This window comes from Carassius carassius, chromosome 24 (genome assembly GCF_963082965.1).
Source record: "Carassius carassius chromosome 24, fCarCar2.1, whole genome shotgun sequence".
In the NCBI taxonomy this organism is placed as follows: Eukaryota; Metazoa; Chordata; class Actinopteri; order Cypriniformes; family Cyprinidae; genus Carassius; species Carassius carassius.
In genome coordinates, this window is record NC_081778.1 from 30867680 (window position 1) to 30884153 (window position 16474).

At 34.6% G+C, this 16474-nt stretch overlaps 3 protein-coding genes across 3 annotated transcripts in view; 2 read left to right on the top strand and 1 right to left on the bottom strand.

Annotated features, from left to right (window-relative positions):
• Positions 1-2987, bottom strand: part of LOC132103433 (protein argonaute-1) — a 35304-nt gene extending 32317 nt beyond the window's left edge. The window contains exon 1 of the mRNA XM_059508535.1: positions 2571-2987. Coding sequence (XP_059364518.1) covers positions 2571-2595 — 25 coding nt within the window. The 5' untranslated portion in view covers positions 2596-2987. The remainder of the gene's footprint in view (positions 1-2570) is intronic.
• A 2106-nt stretch (positions 2988-5093) lies between these two features.
• LOC132103434 (dehydrodolichyl diphosphate synthase complex subunit DHDDS-like) lies at positions 5094-11220 on the top strand. Its single transcript, XM_059508537.1, has 9 exons — positions 5094-5171; positions 5954-6027; positions 6102-6218; positions 6679-6821; positions 6911-7027; positions 8912-9013; positions 9110-9224; positions 9860-9967; positions 10846-11220. The coding sequence occupies exons 2-9, from the start codon at positions 5965-5967 to the stop codon at positions 11086-11088; spliced, it is 1008 nt and encodes a 335-aa protein (XP_059364520.1). The 5' UTR covers positions 5094-5171; positions 5954-5964; the 3' UTR covers positions 11089-11220.
• Positions 11221-12539: 1319 nt separating this feature from the next.
• Positions 12540-15533, top strand: LOC132103436 (non-histone chromosomal protein HMG-17-like). The gene is made up of 6 exons (XM_059508538.1): positions 12540-12725; positions 13899-13934; positions 14328-14357; positions 14448-14498; positions 14648-14710; positions 14861-15533. Exons 1-6 carry the CDS (start codon positions 12711-12713, stop codon positions 14894-14896), a joined length of 231 nt encoding a protein of 76 aa, XP_059364521.1. The 5' UTR covers positions 12540-12710; the 3' UTR covers positions 14897-15533.
• The last annotated feature ends 941 nt before the right edge of the window (positions 15534-16474 follow it).

Genomic DNA, 16474 nt, shown 5'->3' on the forward strand with positions numbered 1-16474 from the left:
CATCAATGTGAATATTGTGCGGTTTGTTTCTGCCCAATACATTTACTAAAGACTGTAGTCCAGCTCTGTTTCTGCCTCTTATGCTGAATACTGGTGATAAATTATTTTTTTTCCAATTATTTTGATTGGGATATCAAATTAACATGAATCATTAATCACATCGCAGCCATTCTAATGCATTTTAAATTTGTTAGAACCTGATTCATTTCTTTGCATCAGTTCAAACTGTTCATATCAATGAATCAATTCAAATCTCTGATTTACCACTTATTTGGCATCAATGGTCCAATTTTCATGGAGGTTTCTTTTTAGGATTTTAACACTTTACAATAAGGTTTAGGTAAAGTTCACTCAAACTAAAAATGACCCCATGATTTGCTCACCCTCCAGCCATGCTAGATGTACAGGACTTTTTTCTTTCAGGTGAACACAATATGAGTTATTTAAAAATGTCCTAGCTTTTCCAAGCTTTATAATGGCAGTGAACGGGTGTTATTTTTCAATAATCCACAAGAAGTCCAATAAAGTGTGTCCATCCATCATAAAAAGTACATATTTAAATATCCACATTTAAAACTTTATAAACCTTTATAACTGTTTAACTGTTATAACATGTATAACTGTTTATAAAGTTTTAAATATGATTATATTTCTCACAAAAACACATCGATTCGCTTCAGGAGGCAGTTATTAAACCCCCGGAGCCAAGTGAGGCACTTTTTAAGATGGATGGACGCACTTTATTGGACAATTGAAAAATAACACCCATTCATTGCCATTATAAAGCTTGGAAGAGCCAGGATATTTTTAAAATTACTCATATTGGATTCGTATAAAAGAAGAAAGTCATATACATCTTGGCTGGCTTGAGGGTGAGCCAATCATGGGATCATTTTCATTTTTGGGTGACCTATCCCTTTAATAATACATCGTCAGCATGTATTAACCTTTACTAATGTTAATTTTAACACATTTCTATTAACTAACTTTACATTACAGTTAATAATACAGTAAAAAAACTGTTATTTGTTAGTTTTGTATTAATAAATGCAGATGAGAAAAATTTGTAAATACCAAATATATATATATATATATATATATATAAATTCATGAAAAAGATCTGTAGCTCTTTACAATAAGGTTTCATTTGTTAAAATTAGTTAACTACATTAGCCAACATTAAACTAAAAATGAAAAATATTTTACAGCATTTCGCAATCTTAGTTAATCTTTAAATCTTAGTAACATGTTTAAGATCTAAATTATATCAGTTAACATTAGTTAATGCACTGTGAAGTAACAAATGTTCAATGTAATGTTATATTAACATTAAGGTTAATAAATGCTGTACACTATATTGCTCATTGTTAGTTAATGCATTAAATAATGTAAAACATCTATATATTTTATAGACCTTAACTTAAAAAGTGAAAGTCTTGAAAATAATTGTTTCAAACAGGTTTCTCAAACAATCCTTACCATCTGCCATTGGTCAGAGCAACAGATAGTCCCGCCCCAAACTCACTCCATTGGTTGAGTCAATGTTATGCTGTCGTGATGCTTTTGAAAGAGTCACAAATGTGAGTGCTTCAACCTATTCTCTGCATAATAATCTGGGATAGAGTATTTCAACACTGAACAATTTCAACCTCAACTTTAATGCATTAAAAATTATGCAATAAAAATGGCAGAGGAAAATCATCAATCATCAGGCAGGGCTATTCAAATCCACACCAAAAAAGTTAATTTGTAAATTCTGTTGAGCTCTGATTTAAAATCTAAAAGTTTGATCTCCAAGTAAACACTTTAACGTCAAAAACAGTGAAATGGAACACGAAAACATTGACCAGGTATTTTTTTAATTGCAGTTTTACCTACTTTCCTATCTTCCATGAGAAGAAACCATTTTAACCATTTTGCACACAGCTTTACACATCCATTGCAACTTGTGTGTCAAATTGACAATTTTCTTTACCTGCATTTAAAGAGGTCCTTTGAAACGGTTTTTAATTTATCGACTAAATATTTACGTAAAATTAAATCAAATCGTATTCCCAAAAAACCCACAGCAGCAAGGCAGCTTTTATCCCTCATATTATAAATCATTTATCTGCTCATATCCGCACAGGCTCGTGCATTTATAATGTTAATGGAAGTGAAACTGGTAATGTTGGACTGAGTCACATTTGAGCAGGATCAATAAAGACCCCTGGGGGTCACTGGGCGGGCTTCAACGTCAGTTTTCCCTTGACCCCTGACCTGGGACAATCTCCCCGATTCCATGCATTATTCTCCCCTCAAGCACATAAAAACTATCCCTTTACAGGTTACCATCTAACTTTCAGGCAACACCTGCATAGTACTGAACATTCTAATGGACTGTTACAATGTTACAATGTTTCTTGTGGAGTGCTGATACAATGTGTGTTTGCGGAATGTTACAATGTATCCTTGAAGAATGTCACAGCGTGTCATGATGGAATGTTACAATGTTTCATTATGAAATGATACAATGTGTAGTAATAATATCACGCGGAAACTTTGTATGATTACAAAAGATCCGAACCCACCAGCGCCAGATGGCCCCGGCTCCATCCCATCCACTGAGCCCCAAAGGGTTCACCAATTCCCGGATGCTCTGTCGCCACGGCGCCCGGCCCTGCAGGCTGGAAGCGTCCCCGACTTCCAGCCTCCTTCCCTGGGCGAGCTGGATCGTCTTCGCCGCCGCTGGAGCCCACAAACCCGCAGGAGTTGAGAGAGAAACAAAAGCGCCTTAGTCCCGATCCGTGACGACCAGCTCCTCAAGGCTCTGTCCAGGTCGGGCTGCTCTGGTTCGGGTCGATGTAACTCCTGCTCACCGTTTATGCAGGATGCACCAGGGGAACAAAAAACGCTCAGCCCGTCCGTCACCCCCCTCCGCAGACCGAGACCCCGTTTCTTCTTCTTTTTCTTCTTCTTCTGCTTCTTCTCCTCCCACTGCTGAGATTCTTGAGAGCTGCTTGTCTGTTTTGTGCTCGCCCTCTAGTGTGCGCTTGAAAATCCCAATACATTAATTTAGGATCCAAGCAAACTGCAGACAAACTCCCAGATAGGACACGTACGTCTGCAAGACGTCTGTTAAAGATAGCTTCATCTGGGTCCTGCACCATGAAGCTGGATTAGCTGGCTGGCCAGTAAATTTCAGGTTAGTTTGCACCAATCCTGGGTTTTAGGTACCATGTAAGTGGCTTGGCTTTAAGCGGCATTCATTGCCACAGTAACTTACACTCCACGGCTAACCTGCTCCAGGGCAGGTTATGTTCTGGGTTAGAAAGCTCAACTGAACCTGGACCAATCAGATGTGAGAGAAGTGACACATGTCTTACACAAAGTCACTCCCCCAGTTTATCTTGCTCCAAATTAGAGGTCACTAATGCTAAAAAAACAAAAATAAAAACAAACAAAAAAAAGAACTCTGGCTTTAATGATAATTACTGAGTCATTTTATGATTTATATAATTATTATGATTCATATTATTATAATTTATCTATTACACACAAAACCTTTAGTTTTGAATCTCGCTGGGTCTCTCGCACACATTTTAGGTAATATAATCTAACTACTTTTTTGATTACTTTTAGAGATAACTTTTGACCTAACTTATTTATCACATTGATTTGAATAGGATAGTATTTTACAAATTTGATAGAAAATATGTGACCCTGGACCAAAAAAACAGTCTTAAGTGTAATTTTTTCAAAAGTGAGATTTATACATCATCTGAATAAATAAGATGAATAAATAATCTTTCCATTGATGTATGGTTTGTTAGGATCTGACAATATTTGGTAGAGATACAACTATTTGAAAATCAGAAATCTGAGGGTGCAAAAAAAATTGAATTTTGAGAAAATCATCTTTAAAGTTGTTAAAATTAATTCTTAGCAATGCATATTACTAATCAAACATTTAGTTTATATATATTTACAGTAGGAAGTTTACAAAATATCTTCTTGTAACATGAACTTTACTTAATATCCTAATTATTTTTGGCATAAAAGAAAAATATAATTTTGACCCATACAATGTATTTTTGGCTATTGCTACAAATATATCTCAGAGACCTAGACTGATTGTGCTCCAAGGACACATATAAAAAGTAAGAAAATATTCCATTCATTGTAATTAACAACACAAGATCCATTATACATTAAATTACATTAAATCAAGGTTTCCCAAACTGGGGTTTGTAAAGGAACTGCAGTCCTAGGGGTTTGTGAATTCATTGAAAAGCTAATAATACATTAAATCATAAAAAATAAATAATTAAAAAATTGCATCAATCAAAACACTTACTAACAAAATGAAATACTGTATTTGTTTACTTGCATGCCAGGTGTCCATTAACCAACCTCAGAGAACCGTGAACATTCAAATGTGATTTAATTATTAAAATATTTATTTTAAAATCGCAGGAGTACTTCAGGTTGGGTGAAAGTTTGGGGATGCATTACATGTAAATAAGAAATAGTGTGAATGTGTGCATTTTAATGTGTTTGAAAGACAAAAGCCTTACAAAGACACAGCAATACATGGTTAAATAACTCACTGAGTGAAAATGCAAATAAAAAAATATATGTGTTCATCAGTAGCTGATGCAATATTGACCTCATTTGAATTACTGTTTATTCTGTGTAATTAAAAAAAGGTTTATATTTAAAATACAATATAGATGAGTAAAATATTAAGACCTATGATATTTATTTATTTATTTATTTGAATGTTAAGTCTAAAATGCATTGATAAAATTTTTTTATCTAGATAGATAGAACGATAGATAGACAGAAAGACAGATATATAGACAGACAGACAGACAGACAGACAGACAGATAGACAGACAGACAGACAGACAGACAGACAGACAGATAGACAGATAGATAGATAGATAGATAGATAGATTTTACAAGCCCCTCAGTTTTTAGCATTTAATAAAAATAAAAATCTGAAAATAACACAACAGAAATGTGGAATTTTTTATTCATGTTACTTAGTTTAAAAAGTTTTTAAAATGCTGGGAGGTTTTGCATTGGTCGAATAGTGGGAGATTATTTGATTATTTTGGCGTTTGCTGTCGCGTTTCTGTGTCGTCATTTCCTGTCAGACGAAGAAGACGTCATCCTTCAGACAGGCGGTGAGTTGGAGCTTTATTGTTTCTCTTTTATATAAGAATCAAGCTGATTTCGATTTGTTTGCATGAAATCCTCCTTTTAATGAATGAGATTACAGCGAGGTTCTATTTCAATATCTTAATGAAGTGATATTTAAGATAGAACGCGCGCTCTCGTGCCTTCCAAGCAGGAACTGGTATTATTATGATTATATGTTTCATGAATTTAATATGTTTATTGACTGGTGTAGTTAAAGTTGTCAGTGTTTTCAGGTTGACATGGTTTAATTGGAAAATATATATATTATTTTTTTCTAGCTGTCAAGAGATACTGAGACAGACATTATGATTTATTAACACGTTATTAATCTCATGAGGACAATAGTGTCATAATATAATAGTGATCTTATATTTGTTTTCTTAAATTATGAGTAAATATGTAATGTAAATAGAAAGTGTTCATCTAAATCCAGCGCTTCAGCTTTTATTGAATTTTAATAATTATTACAATTAATAATTATATTAGACATTTTAATTACCGTATATACTTGTTAAATTAGCTACTTACCAGTTACCTGCAGTTTAATCACATCTAATTATATTTAGCAACACATATATATATATATATATATATATATATATATATATATATATATATATATATATATATTAGTTCAAGATTTCTGCATAAGTAAAATAGCAATGCATAAAAGTTTTGAATATAAGAAATGTGCCGGTTTATAACTCAAATGCTTGTTTTTAACCCTATGCATATTGTAGCAGTAACTCTTCTTATTTTTTCACAGAAAGCACCATCATGTCGTGGATTCGAGAGCAGAAACCATCCTTTATAGAAAGACTCACTGGCAACATCCTAAAGGTGCTTTAATTGAGGCGCTTTAAAGTGAATTGAACTGAAATCATCACTTTAATTAAACTCTCTTTGTGTCTCAGGCAGGACCAATGCCCAAACACGTGGCCTTCATCATGGACGGTAACCGGCGTTTCGCCCAAAAAGCACATGTGCAGAGACAGGAGGGTCACTCGCAGGGCTTTGAGAAACTTGCAGAGGTGAGTGTGCAGATAATGACAGACCGATGTGGATTCATTTAACAATATTTGGCCAATTTGAATGACCGATTGATTGACATAATTATCAATCGTTCCCTATTACTCCAGTCTTCAGTCACATGATCTTCAGAAATCAGAATAATATGCTGATTTGCAGCTAAAGGAACATCTTGAAAACAGTTGTGCTGCCCAATATTTTTGTGTATACTGTGATGCATTAAATTTTTCAGGATACTCTGATGAATAAAAAGTTCAAAAGAACATCATTTAAAAAAAATAAAAATAGAAATCTTTTGTAACATTATAAATGTCTTTACTGTCACTTTTGATCAATTTATTGCATGCATGCTGAATAAAAATCCCCCCCCCCCCCCCAAAAAAAAAACGAACTGACCCCAAACTTTTGAACACTGTATATGCACGCTCAATCTCTTTATACACACTGTTTGAACTGACTCAGACGCTCCGTTGGTGCCTACACCTGGGCATTCATGAGGTGACTGTGTATGCATTCAGCATTGAGAACTTCAAGCGCTCCAAAGAAGAGGTGGATGGTCTGATGGAGCTGGCCAGACAGAAGTTCAGCCGGCTGCTGACAGAGCAGTAAGTCACTCCTTCACAAGATCCATTGGTCTGTCTGTTGGCTGAACTAAAGTCTGTACAGTCTACATGTGAATCTGTCCAATGTGTAGGGAGAATCTGGAGAAGCATGGTGTGTGTATTCGTGTGCTGGGAGATCTGACTCTTCTGCCTGCAGATCTGCAGCAGCTCATTGCCAAAGCCGTGGTGGCAACTAAAGCACACAACAAGTAAGCACTGCATGAGGCTGTTTTATTAGGTTTGACCTTCTATTTTATACAGTGGCATGCAAAAGTTTGGGAACCCCTTGCAGAATCTGTGAAAATGTGAATAATTTTTACAAAATTAGAGAGATCATACTAAATGCTAAATGTTATTTTTTTTTATTTAGTACCATCCTGAGTAAGATAATGTACATAAAATATGTTTACATTTAGTCCACGAGACAAACAAATTGCTGAAATTGTTAAAATAACCCCATTCAAAAGTTTGGGAACCCTTGGTTCTGAATACTGTGTGCTGTTGCATGATGATCCACGACTGTTTTTTTTGTTTTGTGATGGTTGTTCATGAGTCCCTTGTTTGTTCTGAACAGTTAAACTGAGAACTGTTCTTCAGAAAAACCCTTCAGGTCTGGCAGATTCTTTAGTTTTCCAGCATCTTTGCATATTTGGACCCTTTCCAGCAGTGATTGTATGATTTTGAGATACATCTTTTCAGACTGAGGACAATTGAGGCACTCAAACTCAACTATTAAAAAAGGTTTAAACGTTCACTGATGCTCCAGAAGGAAACACGATGCATTCAGGGTTGAAAACTTTTGAACAGGATGAAGATGTCAAAATTTTTCTTATTTTGTTGAAATATAATTTTTTTCCATTTAGTTCTGCCTTCCTAAGTAAGCAACAGAAGATACTTGTATGTTTCCTGGAACACAAATGGAGTACAATATACCTTGATCTTCAAATTCCAAAAGTTTTCACCCCCCAGCTCTGAATGCATCGTGTTGCAAGGGGTTCCCAACCTTTCACATGCCACTGTATATTTTCATCAAAATATAGACCTTTTTTTGCAATATTGCCTAGCCCTACTCAATAAACAAGTACACTTTGCACTCTATAATATACAACACTGTTCAAAAGTTTGAAGTCTGTAAGATTTTGGGGCTTTAAAAAAAATCTCTTCTGCTCACCTAGGTTGCATTTATTTGATCAGAAATACAGTAAAACCAGTAAAAAATGTAAATATTGCAATTTTTAAAAAAAAATTCAATTTTTTTTCAATTTTGAGTATATTTTAAAATGCAATTTTTTCCTGAATTTTCAGCATCATTACTCTAGTCTTCAGTAAACACGTTTACATTATAACTCACAAATATCAGCTTATTAAAATAAACTGATTTCCCAGTTTACATGCACTTCAGTAACCTGACAAACCATGTTTACTTGACTTTATTAATAAATCGGGTTATTTCCCTATTATTTCCCTCGGAGTATTCCATTAGTGGTGATGTTAAATAAAGCTTGCACCATATCAGCGGGAGACTTAGTGCTCATATATTATCCTCTTCTACAGCACGAGATGAAAGCACATTTTTATCAATTTCTGGGTCATGAAAGAGTCTGTGTTTGTGATCTAAGAAATCCTAATAACCTAACCCTAATGAAATCAGGGTAATAGGCAAAAAACTACGTGTTGACCGGTTTATGCTTAAGCTGTTTATGACCTTACTCCGATAAAAGAAAACGTGACCACATGCGTTGTCGGCTTATTAAGCATAATCAGCTTAATAATGTGCATGTAAACGCACTCAGTGTCACATGATCCTTCAGAAATCATTCTAATATGCTGCTCAAGGAATAAATCATATTATTATCAATGTTGAAAACAGTTTTGCTGTGAAAGTTCACTAGAACAGCATTTATTTGAAATATAAATCTTGTGTTAGATTCTATATGTCTTCACTGTAATCTTTGGTCTTGCATTCTTGCAGAATAAAACTATCAGTTTGTTTCAAAAGGAAAAAAAATGCCTGACCCCAAATGTTTGAACTGCAGTTTATGTTTTAAAGCATGGTCTATATCTGATGCAGTTGCTCTTCTCTTGTGTTGCAGGTGTTTTCTGAACGTGTGCTTTGCATATACCTCAAGACATGAAATCACAAATGCGGTGAAGGAAATGGCTTGGGGAGTAGAGCAGGGCCTGATAAAACCCAGGTGTGAGAAAACGAATGATTTGCTGATTCCTAATAACAGCTGTTGTATTAGCTGTATAATATTCAGATTGTTTTTTTTCTCTGTGTGATTGGTCAGTGATGTGTCTGAGGTGCTCCTCGGTGAGTGTCTGTATAGCAGTAATTCTCCAAACCCTGATCTGCTCATCCGTACGTCTGGAGAAGTGCGTCTTAGTGATTTCCTACTGTGGCAGGTAATGGAGATCCCCTTATTCCCAGTTTCTTTCCATACATTTTCAGTTTAGATGGCAGTCATGCTTTGATTCACTGTGGGACAATCTGTGTTTGCATCGAGTCTTTCAGATGAGTTTGTTTCTTCATCAGATTTGGAGAAATGTAGCATTACATCACTTGCTCTGCAGTGAATGGGTGCCGTCAGAATGAGAGTCTGATAAAAACATCACAATAATCCACAGCACTCCAATCCATCAGTTAACATCTGGAGAAGTGAAAAGCTAAAGTAATGTTTTTATCAGATGTTTGGACTCTCATTCTGACGGCACCCATTCACTCCAAATCTGTTCAGATGAACAAACAAGTTCAGCTACATCTTGGATGGCCTGAGGCTGAGTACATTTTTCAGCAATCTTTCATTTTTGTGTGGACTATTTTCTTTAAGAGCTGAATAATTCACATCACTGCCTTTTCAAATGAGATTTCCCATCAAATCAGCACTAAAGGCATGTGAAAGTCTGGCACTGGTCCTGTGGTTATCTATCTGCTTGGTCCATTGTGCATTAAGCTCATATTGCTCTTAATATTTACATTCCCTTGCAGCTTTGAAATGATTGATGTTTTTTATATTCCTGCATCGTCTTACTCTCCACAGACCTCTTATTCCTGTCTAGTGTTCCAGTCGGTCCTGTGGCCGGAATATTCATTCTGGAATCTGTGTGAAGCTGTTTTGCAGTACCAGCTGAGTTATCGATCTCTCCAGGTATGCCATAACTCTATTGTTACCTGGTTTTTATGGTAATTTACAGCTTATTAAGGTAACTGCTGTATTGTTACCTGGAAACATTGGTTATCATTCACTAACTGTGCATGAAACGGTGCTTAAAATCTGCAAACAGATGTTTTTACACCGTTAGGGGCTGCAATTATTTGTTTAAAAATACAGTAAAATCAGTAATATTGTGGCATATTATTATAATTTAAAACTACTGCTTTCTAAGTGAATATCTGTTAAAGTGTATTTTATTTTTGTGATGCACAGCTGAATTTTCAGCATCATTACTCCAGTCTTCAGTGTCACATGATCTTCAGAAATCATTCTAATGTGATGATTTTCATGCTTAAGAAACATTTCTGATTATCAATGTTAAAAACTATTATAATAATTTATAATATGCCACATTTATTAACATTAGAACAAAGTTAACAACAAATATGCAGACTTCTGCAGACAGTTTTTTTTTTTTTGAAGTTCTTCTGTCCATACAAATAGGAAATAATCGATGCAGTTATTAGTAACTTTTTTCAGACTATTCATGGTCATAAATGCTGCTTAGATTAAAAAAGCCTTATTGTAATAAATAAAAGAGCATTATACTAGAAGTCTGAACATTTCATGTTGACATGAAGGCACAGGATATTGTCTTACAGCATGTACCGTTGTTGCTTAATGCACAAGTAAGTTTTTGTAAGCGTTACTATGATTGTTTCCCTAAATGATTTGCTTGAAAACATCATTTTAGGAAGTTCAGAACTTTATCTAACGTTTAATAAAGATGCAAAAGCATAAACACTATTATATTCAAATCACAAGTACCGTTGCATTCATTTTTCCATGAGTGCACATGTTGTGTGTTGCAGAAAGCTCAAGCTCTGCACAGAGAAGGCCAAGAGCTCCAGCAGCTGGAAGCGGATCGCTCCTGTGTGGCTGAGCTTCTGCAGCATCGTGGGAATGGAAAGCCCTATGATGCTCAGACTCGACAGAAAGAACTGTTGAAGTACACCGCCAGCCGAGAGGAGAGGGTTCGCTGCTTTCTCAACGCCCTTCAGCACAAGAGAGACACTGTCTTCAGGGATTTAAGCAGCCAGGCTGTCGTGGCGTAGCTTCGAACTCTTTGTTTTACTGATCTGTAAATACTTTAGATCTGGAGGTGTTTCACCCCGTTTTATGGGGCAGTGGATATGTATGCTTGAAATCGAAATAGAAATGAGCTTAAATAAATTCAGTTTGATTGACCCCATGGGCCGTTTTTTTTTTTATATAAAGAAATACTAAAAAATACAACACAACAGGCTAAACCTGATTGATCTTACTTTTACTTTTGAGGTTATTATTTTAGGATAAAAAAAAACCTCCTTGAAGCAGAGAATGATTACTTCACAACTCAAATATTACTGGCCTGTTGTGAGCAAGATTTACTCAAACCGAAAGCATTTAGACAAGGAAGTATTTTAGGAAAGAGCAAAAAAAGAAAACTGACTACAACTTTTAATTGACTACATTTTATGTTCTAAAGGTAAATTACAGTAGCAGTAAAAAGATTGAATGCATGTTTTTCATTATCTTAAAAACCTGGATCTGCTTAAATTGTGTACCTGTTACTTGTATTATTATTTTTTATTGGTGAGTTGGATCACACACATACACACACACACACACATATATATTGTGTCTGTATAGGGCTAAAATCCTAAAAAGGTTCTAAATTCGAGCAGAAAGTCTTAAATTCATAAAGTCATGGCAATAAATGTTGAAAAAAATGTCTGTATTTTAGTCTTTTTACAAATATAATACAAATATCTTCAAATCCTTAAATCAAGATAAATTTACTTAAGATTCAAAGTTAATTGAAAGACTTGTTTTGAAAACTAAGGACAGTAAGTGAATTTATTTATAAAGAAAGACTATGTTTTCATTTTTGAATGGTTGAGTTTTCTCTGTTTGCAGACATTTGTTCTCATTTTGATCATAAACTCTCTTGATTTTCATAATTTTCTCATAAAACAAGACTTAATTCATTTTGATTATCGAATGTGTTTTGGTTTAAGAATCTTAAGAGAATTGCACTGGAAAACTAGACTTAAATAACATAAAAAACATCACTTTTAAAAGTTATTTCCATGTTCTTGCGGTTGGGAGCAGAACTAATCAAGCCATAAGCTTGATGTGAAATGAATTAAAAAGTAATAGAGATCTGTTGGTAGTTGATTTTTTGAACTTTGAAGTGTTGAAAATACAAAACCATATAAATGAGATTATTGTGTCCAATTGAATCTTGTTGAATTTGACTTAAAAAGGTTTATAAATAAACACTGTAGAATTATGTAAATAAATAATGAGTGAGCGTTTATTTATTTATATAAAATTCCCGCTATAATTCCATTGTTGCTCAGCAGAGGCGCCGTTCTTACCAGCACGAGCAGAGCTTCCGTCTGAGCTCTGAAACCCGTGCGGGGAATTCGGTCACTGTTGCTTTAAGAGATAGGCGACGCCCAGCGATACGTGATCGCTCTCGCAGCCAATCGCTGCACGGGATATGCAAAATCTGGTTTAAACCGGTTTCTATCTTAAATTCCAATATAAAAACTTAATAAAACATATTCAGCCGTTATTGTATTTTACGGGATACGCTGTGAGGTGTGCAGGGCGTTGCTGGTCACGAACATAATATTTACACAATTATTCAGGTTTTTAGAAATTTTTCCAGCGTTTTTTAGCAACCAAGATGCCCAAAAGAAAGGTAAGGGTGCCCTGTGATATTTTTCTATTTTTGAAAAATCATAAATTTTGGTATTTGTACATACGTGCCTGTATATATTTGTTTTACATTTTTTGTTTTTATCTTCTACGATCGTGTGGTTGTTTTTTTTAAATGGCGGACAGTCGATTTTACATATTCACTGTCAGTTGGACTGTCAATCTTACCGCGCTCTGACGAAAACACGAGCAAAAAAACAAACGGAAAATAAAATCTCACGGACGTTTTAAAACCCTGTAACATGTAAATGTGCATTAATATTCGGATAATTATTCGCGTAAAAAAAAGAAAAAATCCGTAACATCCTGTGAGACCCGCCTGATCACTAGATAATGCAAAAGGAGGGAACTTGAGTGTCTTTGTTGAACTCCTGTTCCTCCTATAAACATAAACCTTCAAATTTAATAAGATTTTGATATTTTAACACTGCCGGTGAGTGATTGTGCTTAAAGTTCGCTCACAGTTAAATCATTTGGCTTGATATAAAATTTCATGAGCGTATATTTTCGGTCCTAAAGTGTGTTTTATCCATTTTAATCTGTGCTGATGTTATATCGAGTCACTTCAGCTGCTTCTGTCATTGTTGATGTGCTCGAAACGTCAAGCTGCCATCTTTACGGCACCTGGGTTTTTCATAAGACTAGTGCTTTACTAGTTATCCGCGCTCGGACTGCGTGTAAATGTTATTTTCACATCTTATTTCGGCGTCCAAATGTGCTTTTGTGCGAGTTACAGTGATTTCGTGAGGAAAACAAAGGGACTGTACGCCGAGGATCGCCCCTCGGTCGTTTTTAAGGCGCGTAGCGATGCAGCCAAACAAAAGGAAGCGGTCTTGCCCGCGCGCACTGACAGCCCGGATTTGAATTTGAATATGCGCGGGAAGACAGTGCTGAAATAAAGTCATCCGTTTTGAAAAACAACTGCGGCTTCTCGTCTATGACGTAACGCGCGCAACTGTCACAGAAGACGGTCTTTCTCTCTCTTTTTTTATTTTTTGAAGAATATGTTTTCATTATATTTATATATATATATAAAATGTAGATTTACATTTATATATATATATATATATATATATATATATATATATATATATATATATATATATATATATATAATGTAGATTTTATATTTCTAAAACGCTTTTGTTTCTCACAGATTGATGGTGAGAAGGCCGCCAAAGGCAAGGAGGAGGTTTGTCCATTTACTTTTTTAAAAATATTATTTTTTTCACTGCCTTGTGTATTATATTTATCGCTTATATCAAGTCTTATGAAACTCAACCAGAACATATTTATGTGAGTAAAATAAAAAAATTTACATAATTATATTGATGTACATTTTTTGTAAATTTCTTAGCAGAAATGTATCCCACTTGTGCTAGCTGAATAGTGACTTGACCTTTATGTTGTTTATAGTTAACATAACATGAATTTACATCACCCATATTCACTTTAATAGACAATTAACACATTTTAATATTTTTTTTATTTTTTCTTCAGTGAAATATAATAATATACATTTTATATCCGTTGATTATTTGGTTAGATCCTTGATTGGTATTGATTCAGTGTTATTTTTTTGCAGCCAACAAGACGCTCCGCGAGGTTGTCTGCTGTAAGTTTCATTTTTGGATCAGTTTATAAAATAAATAACTTTTAATGCTAAAGTTTTCTTTGTCTAATTAATCTCTGAATTGATTTACAGAAACCAGCTCCTCCTAAAGCAGAGCCAAAGCCCAAAAAAGCCGCCCCTAAGGTAAGGATGTAAAGCTTTGCAATAATATTATATGATCATCTAGTTACTTAATATGTTCCATTGACGATACAATGCCTTGGCCATCAAACGGCTAGGTTTGGTGTTTGTTATTATTTATGCACACCTGTATATTGTTGTTGGTCACACAGAAGGCAGCCAAGGGGAAGAAGGGCAGCAACCCTGCTGAAAATGGAGATGCCAAGGCAGACCAGGTCTGAAAAGCGGTTAGAAGAGAGATAAATACATAAATATCAGACCCTTAACTGCTCTCGCACAGCAACTAATTACTGGAGCGTGTAAGGTTTGGCAATTGCTCACCCAAAACGCTGTTGAACTGACTTTTCTTCATCACTCTCTTCTAGGCACAAAAGGTTGACGCCACTGGCGATGCTAAATGAGAAGATAACCGGTGTCTGATCCTTCTATGTACTTGGTGACTGTACAGTTTGAAATAACTATTTTTTACCAAGTTTTATATTAAGAATTACATTTATAGTGGACTTGTTGACTCGCTTTTTATGTACTGATTGATTTGACAGGAGTTTCTGTATTTCATTCATATCCCATTTTTTAATCAAGCCGTCTATATCTTGCCAAAACAGTTAAGTCTGTTGGTGAAACATACACATTTTGTCCTAAAGTTTGTTTTATTGCTTTATCTATCTTTCTTTCTTGGTTTATCTTTGGATTTTAAACACCAAACATTCGCAAAAGGCAGCTTAAGAGTGTTTCTAAACTGTTTTCCGAAAGGGTTTTCACCATGTTGTTAGCATTTAAACATACAAATACTGTGTTTTTTTTTTTTTTAAGAAATTACAATGAAATTGTCACTAGGAGGAAAAAAAAAAGTAAATGAGGCAGCAATCTTGAGTAAATTTACTATGTGAACCTTCAATTTCTTTAGAGCTGTGTGTTCTTAGCTTGTCTTGTTTATTAAGTTATGCTTTGCAACTGTGGAAGGATATTCAATGACTCTTAAAATGCTGTTTTAAATTGTTTTGAATAAAAAAATACATAAAACTGTCCAGAAAAAAATAATCTTTCATTGTGTGTGTAGTATATATGTAAAGTATTGAATACTTCGTTCGTACTTAAAATATAACATTATCCAATGATAAATCTCATAGCAATTCACATATGCTTTTTAATATAAGCAAAATTACAGTAAAGTGCAATTCAATGACCACAATAATAAATGAAAATGCGTATTTATTTTCTTGAAACCAGTTTAAAAATTGTTGAATGCTACGAAGCATACAGGTTGTTGTAGTTACAGTTGTTTCTCGCTAGATGTCGCTGCAGTGTACAAATTGCACAAAATCGATTCAAACTAATTAATTAACTGTCCGACAGGTGGTGCTGTTTGTTAACTAAAATAGGCAACCGTTTTTACCCTGTTGGTTTATCAGAAACAGGGTAGGATCAAATATACGTTTCAGTCTCAGGAACACCTAAATTCGTCCAACATAATTTGGTCTAAACTTGTTTTATATCCTTTGTGAAGATATTTTCCATGAGATTTGGATTGTGTTCCCAGGAAAACGCCTTCTCAGCGGCGGGTTACTACAAGGCCTATAGAGTTATTGAGCTCATTAAAATACATGTTCACAAAGTTCTATAAATAATCAAGTGATAACATGCAATTTCAATTCTGTATGTAGTGCAACACAAAACTAACCTGAAAGTAGCATTTGTAAACGCCGATAAGAATTTGACTAATATTTTTCAAATAAATAGAGATTCAACTTTTCTAAGTAGGCTATCATCCTTAAAAGTCATAAGACAAGTATTTCTTGTAATTCTATTAGTGTAGTAATTCTACTAATCTTGTAATTCTATCCTGTAGTTTCTTGTAAAAAAGAATTTCTTGTAATTTCTTGAATATCACAGTGATTCTACGGTTTTGTATCCTTGATATTGTAAGAGGCAAACACGCCTGAGAATGTTTTGTGAACAGAACATACATTTCTCATCTT